Source organism: Desmodus rotundus, chromosome 3, assembly GCF_022682495.2.
Source record: "Desmodus rotundus isolate HL8 chromosome 3, HLdesRot8A.1, whole genome shotgun sequence".
Classification (NCBI taxonomy): Eukaryota; Metazoa; Chordata; class Mammalia; order Chiroptera; family Phyllostomidae; genus Desmodus; species Desmodus rotundus.
This window is the reverse complement of record NC_071389.1, coordinates 181,395,798-181,402,486: the sequence shown is the minus strand read 5'-3', so window position 1 is coordinate 181,402,486 and position 6,689 is coordinate 181,395,798. Positions and strand designations below refer to the sequence as shown.

The window sequence follows — 6,689 nt, the reverse complement described above, 5'->3', positions numbered from 1 at the left end:
GACTCACTCAAACTGGGACAATTTAGACACACCCACTAGCCTAACATGCACATCTTTGGAATGTCGGAGGCAAACAGAGTCCCTGGGGAAAACCTGCACAGACATGGGCACGACATACAAACTCCACAGGGCAGTGGCCCCAGGTGGGAATCAATTTTTCTTCTCTCATCAATATAACAAAATGACATTGAATGAAATGATGTTATTTGAGGACCTGTTGTAGATGGACTGATTCTGGTGGGAGGGGTATTTTGGAATGGGCATGGTCCTGAAAGATAGAAATAAAATATTGAAAAAGAAGAGGTGGACATGAAGATTTCAAAAACTGGAAAACCAATCTAAAACTTGTGGTTTCTTAAAGTAACCAGAACAGTTGGAATGGACACATTGGAATCCATTCTTGTATTGGAAGAACATTTTTCAGAAGCGAATACGCAGACTGAATATAATCACCCCATTTCAGGCATATTAAATAAAAGACACTCTTATCAAGACATATTCTAGTGAAATTTTTGAGTTACAAGAATGAATTTCAAAATCCTATTAGCATCAAGCCAAGAGAATGAAAAAGGCAGGGTGGGATCTTAAACCAGACACGGGCAAACCAGTGGGCTTGGGTGTGGTTCATTCACTGCAAAGTGGGTACCCGGGTGGTGGAGGCACCTCCTGACTGGGGACCATCACCGGTTCCTGGCAATATCAATCCTGCCCATGCTGGTAGAAGTCACTGGGGGCAGGGGTGGGTATCTTCCTTTTTATGGGCCTGGAATCTCCATGCCATTAATGTCCCTTGAAGTGAAACTTTCCTCCTGCTGGCCACTCACTTCCCCCCAGATTAACAGAAGCCTGCTGTAAGGTGATGCAATGTTTTTATGCTACTGTTGTTTGACTCTAGGCTCAAATGGCCAGTTTGAACGTTAAGGTGTGATGTAATTAAAATTTATTATGGGATTTCTTGTGTACGAGTGGCTGGGGATATGAGTGCCTGTTGCTCTTACAGCTTTATCTGTGCCCTGGTATCCCTTTAAAAGAAGGGCCCACTTTACAGAGCAAGGATTGGTGGCAGTGCAATCCTGCATATAGCCAGGGGGAAACAAGAAGGCATGGGGACATGCAACAATGACCAGCTTACGCACCCACGGGCTGTTGCATCACAGGTTGTGTTGAAATAGCAGGATAATGCTCATTTCTCCTCTGGAGCGTGTGTCTCTTTGCCGTGGCCATTCAGGCATTGAGTTAAGACTAGTCAGATTGACTGGCAAAACTGGGGCCAGGTCCAGAGGAAGAGGACTGCGCAGTTGGTTTCTGGGAAGTAGGTGGAGTTGAGGTGTGTGAAAGGCAATGATGAATTATGTTTGACCCTTGGTTTTAACTACACTTGAAAGTCTTCTCACTACAGAGCTCTAGGAGGCTGGTACCAATCGATGTTAGCATTGCAAGATACAAGCACTTAATCATCTTGGGTTTGAAATGAATTTGCATATGTTAAGTCCCTCACCTCCTGTGTCATCCTCACACTTCCTGTATTTCTTATCCCTGTTGTTTCTCCATAGCTCTTGTTACTATACATTTATCAGCTTATTGTCTGTCTCTCCCCAGGACATAAACTCCATGAGACAGGGATTTTTGTCTCGCGTATCTCTTGTCTGAGAATAATGCCTGGCACATAGTAGGTGCTCAATAAATATTGTTTGGGGGAGAGAGAGTAAACCAAAGACAAAAAGAAGCATCTTTATAAAGAATGTTTTATTTTATTATTTTAAGTCTGAATCTGCATAAAATGATGGTTAGTTGCATTTAGCTCAAAGCATCCCTGTGATGTAAACTGAAGATAAGCCCAGGTTTGAAACTTTGCAGCTCACCATCAGATCCAGTGGCCACAGTAATCAGCCCTGTATCTTAATTTGCATCCACTGAAGCTCTGACAGCCCCAGCTGCTAGCGACTCAGGATTTTCTCGGGGAGATGGTGGAAGGGGAGGGGTGATGATCACTCATGATGGGTGGTAGAACAGGGCCCTGACTGTGCTTCTGTCATAACCTGCAGCCATCTGACATGAGGGCTCCTGAGGAAACACAGGGATGGCTCGTGGTGATGTACCGGAAACCCAACGTTTTTCCTTGAGTCTGCCTGACTGCATGCACTGGCCCAGAGAAATGCATGAACAGAAATTTGCAGTATAGAAAGAAAAAAATGGTTTCATATTGAATTGGCCAAACTCCAATATTGAATTGGAGGTGGGGAGCTTAGGCTCTAAAAAGAACAACTCTCCGATAGAGTACAGGTTACAGATTATCTAGGGCAAAACCACCAGACACCGGTGGGTAGGAGTTTCAGGGTCATGCTGGGAGCCGATTGGTCAGTGAGGTAAGGATAATAAATCATTTCTTCAAGTCTTGAAGATAGTTCTGAGTTCTTTTTCTGGTGTCCCTCTGTCCATTCTCATGGGAGGGTAGCCAGTGGGTCATTCCATCTTAGGGCTCAGAAACTGAAACATAACTTAGGTCAAGACCTTATGTTTAGCCTGCCAGAGGTCCAGACTTTGTGATCATTAGTCAGGTCCCCGCCAATGTCTTCTGCTGCCTTGGGGATTGCTGAGGGGGGAGGGGGGAGGATGGCGGAGCTAGGTCTCTGAAAGTATGTATATATAGAGAGAGGGATATGATTTCTAGAGCTAGGATTTAAATCTAAATTTAATCAAAGTCATAAGATCCTTGGTTTCAGTGCCTGGGAATCCTGGGGTAGAGAGGCTCAATTCTTTCACTGGTAAACTTAAAACAGTACCAATCCCCTGAAAGCCTACAGCTCAAAAGAGGACCTAAAAGAAACTTAAGCTTGAAGTTTCTAAGAAGCAGCATCATTTCTCTTCCTCCCTGAGCTCATTCATTCTCTCTCTTCACACACACACCCTTTTCAAGATGCCCTCGTGCCACATCCAGGCAGATGGCAGACACCACACCGCGAAGATGCAGAGGTGCTTGTGAGTGGTCTCTCGCTGCTGCAGTGCCCCTTGGCCGTGGGGCTGGCTCGCTCACACATTTGTGTGCTGAGAACCGGAAGACACGATGCTGCCGGGCTGGCTGTGGCTGGAGGGTGCTGAGCTGGCCGCCCGGCTCCTCCTGCTGTGATGCCCCCCTCCCTGGCTGCTGGGGGCTGGCTCATCCATCAGCTTGAGCTTCTCATGCTCCTCTTTCAGGAAGAAGTCCACCAACAAGCCCTTCTCTTTTTTGATCTGGTCACTGATGTCCGTGGGGATGTCTGGGATCATCCAGTCCACGAGGACACTCAGGAACATCACAAGGTTCTGTTGAAAGCAAGGGACAGCGGTTGAGAGAGGAGGCCTGGCCTGGGAGCACGAGTGTACCACTGTCTACCTTGGCCCGTCAGAGTGTCTGTCTCAGCAGCGGAGCTGGCTGTAGCATGCAGCAGTGAAGAACACAGACCTGGGACTAGACACCTCTGTGTTGTTCTGGCTCCACCACTCACTAGTGGGTGACCTTAGTCATTGAGCACAACTGTCCCTTGGTGTCCCCTTGTAGAAAGTGGAATAGTAACCTTACCTACCTCCTGAAGTTGTCTGAGGATTAAATGAGTCAATACCTCGCACGCAGTGGGGCTCCGTAAGTGCCAGCCATTGCTTCTTCCCCCCTCCAACCCGTCTCATGGTCCTGCTCTGGCTTCTTGGACTTAAAACCTCTAGGCACCCTGCTCCAGAGCTCCTAGAAAATGGCCACAAGGAGCAGTAGCTTCTCCGGGGCCTTCCTTGGGCCAGTTTCTTTTCTCTTTCTTTCATCTGACCCTCTGTCTTCCAGATCAGAGATGGACCTTTGGTTTCTGCACTGAAGGCTGGCCTCAACCAACTCCACCCACTACTCATATTAGTGCATTCTGTTCTCCATTCCATTCCGGCCACTCTAGACACACTGGTCTGCCTGGGACCCCCTGCCTGTTATTATTTATTTATTTATTTAAACACCACTGACCCCTCCCTCTTTTGTGCCCACTTGTAATTGACTTCCTCCTTCTGTATGCTAAGCCACCCCCCCCCCCCATTGTAAATACAGGTAGGACAAGACTGTGTTTCCCTGGGAGTATTTTCTGTTCAGATGGGTGAATGTATTATAACAGTGCCATCAGGTTCCCATAAGTGTTCGCTACTTTGATAATCTGGTTCCCATCCATTTCCCAAGCCACCTTCAACTAAGCCCTACCCCATACAATTGTTCCTACTCCAATTGTTGTGTTCTGTGCCTGACAGTTATATGCTAATGTGTCTTCTCTGCGATACAGAGGACAGTGACAATGCCCAGAAAGAAGTAACAGCACCGCTATCTTCCACACTCTAAGCCTATTCCCAGCTTGACCTTGAACCCTGTAGGCTCCTAGGAGCTCAGGGGAAGACTTTGGGAACCAACTGCTGCTTCCAGAGGCGCCTGGCTGCCTTAGGCACCCTCAAGCTGCTTCGCGTCTTACACTCTCTTCCTTTACACCACCTCCTTGCAGCGTGAGTGAGTGTTACATGTGACATATGGTAAAGTGAGGCGACTACTGCAGGTGGGGCTGCAGGGGGATGTCTGAGCAATTTTTCAAATCTATCGCCCCATCTCTCCAGAGGAAGAATAGCTATCTTCTTTAGGTGAAAGACTAGCCAGTGGGCTTCTCTACTTCCTGGGCTGGGGTCGGGGGCAGGATATTTTAGAGCCCTCCAGAGATCTGCCTTCAGGGAATACAAAAGCCTGAGGGAGCCGAGGAGAAAAGGATCTGGGATTGTGCTCCAGCCTTGCTTGAAGACCAGCAGGACCCCAAATGGGAAGGGGGGCCTCATGCTCAGAGAACCACTGTGGTGCAATTGGAGCTGCTGCTATTGTCGGAGATAGGAATCACTGGGTTCAAGTTTGCTATTCATGCAGGGAGGGCGGGATGGCTCTGACGGCCCTTCCCACCAGATGTCTCAGGGGCTAAAACAACGCTCACAAAGGAGGGAGCCAGCTGAGAAGGCCAGAAGAAAAGTTCAGGTGGGGCTGTTTGTCGGCGTGAGAGTTGAGTCTCTGGTTTCCACTACTCTTCCCACTTCCTTTCATTGTCTTAGATTGAAATGGGAATCTGTCTCTACCCTGCAACTTACTCCACATCTGTCTTGTAACCTTACTCTGCGTTTTCGTCTCTTTCTGCAAATCTATCAGTTCATGGCAGCCCAGGGCAGGGAGCACTCACTGCCTGTCACCTGCACAGGCCCCTCGTGTGACACTGTGCCATGCAAACCTGGAGATGAGGGACAGGCAAGGAGATATGGCTGTCTTTATTCTTCAAGTTTGAATTCTAATTGGCAATTCTTTATTTGAATAACTCACCTGGAAGATTATGACAAAAGCCAGACGGGCAGACAGAACAGACCAGTACTGTTTGGAAAACTCATATGGGTTTGGGGCCCATGGTGGCTCTCGGTAATCCTTAAACCTGTCCAAAGAGAAATGTGGTGTTAAGACAGGGAAGGGATGGAGGAAGGGGCACACTGCTCTAAGGAAACTTCAGGGTCAAAGCAGCAGGCAAGCCCTTGCCTCTCCAACATGGGAAACAGGGGGTAGAGAGAAAAATCTATTGCCCAGCCAACAAGTGTCCATGGAATAAAAAGACCAATGCCCACAAAGCCAATGTCAGAACTAGAAATCTTTTTCCTACTCTCCCTCTGACATTCCCAAAAGCTTCCTCTGGTGTCTGGATTCTCCTTCCAGAGGAGCCCGGGAATTATGAGAGGACCCCAGAACAGTGAATCCACCTTGGTTCCCACTAGCTTGTGGGTTCTGGAGGGGAAGGGAGAGGCCCACACCCGACCGTCGTACAGTTCTTTGCAGCCTGTGGTCTCAGTGAAGATATAGGCACCAGCGGACAATCCCAGGCTTCACGCCCAGGTGTTTGCTCTGGAATTACGACCCTGAGAGGGACTGGCCTCACTTGATGACCGCATTCTTGATCCCAAAGGAAAGTGATTGTGACCAAGCTGAAGGCTGAGTGAAGCTAGTGAGGGAGGGCTGATGCTCACAGTCACGGTAGGTCAGTACTATCCTCTAGCTGTCGTCATAGGTTATCTATGTGGTTTAAGAAACAAAATGTCAGTGGCCTGACATGAACTCATGCCTCTTTCTCAGACCCATGGGGAGGTCCAAGGCTTCTTCTCACTGCTTCCTTTTCATCCTGGGATGACTAATGCTAAAAATGGCTCATTTTTTCAGACTCACTTTTCTCCAAGCCTGGAAAAATGACAAAAGCTGGTACCAGAAGACTTATGAATCTTTATGAAACAGTTTCCTCCGTGGAATTCAACAAAGCTTTGATGCTCAGTAAAATCAGAGCAAGCCCTGGGTTGGAGGGAGAGGAGGGGTGGCTTTGGGCCACAGTGCAGGGTGCACGGCTGTTGAGTGCATCCATCTGAGGAGGGGCCAGGAAGGGAAACAGGTCGTTTGTGTCCATCCTTGAGCAGGGAACTTTTCTGGAAGTTTTCTCATTTAATCTTCATGACTGCCTTCTCCGGCAGTCATCGAAATCCCCAAGTAACACAGGAAGGAACTGAGGCTCAGAGAAGTTCAACTACTTGGCCAAGGTCTCACAGCCAACAAGAGGTGGAGTCAAGGCAACAATCTAAGTCTGGCTGAATTCAGGCTTTTCTCCTATCTCCATAGAGCACCTTACCAT

General features: G+C 48.1%; 1 protein-coding gene across 2 annotated transcripts in view; it reads right to left on the bottom strand.

Moving 5' to 3' along the window:
* Positions 1 to 431: 431 nt before the first annotated feature.
* Positions 432 to 6,689, bottom strand: part of ANO2 (anoctamin 2) — a 305,404-nt gene continuing 299,146 nt past the window's right edge. For both annotated transcript variants that reach the window (XM_045187067.3, XM_045187068.3), the window contains 2 exons: positions 5,351 to 5,456; positions 432 to 3,303 (listed from right to left, as the gene is read on the bottom strand). In XM_045187067.3, the coding sequence (XP_045043002.2) occupies positions 3,031 to 3,303; positions 5,351 to 5,456 (379 nt within the window). In that variant the 3' untranslated portion in view covers positions 432 to 3,030. The remainder of the gene's footprint in view (positions 3,304 to 5,350; positions 5,457 to 6,689) is intronic.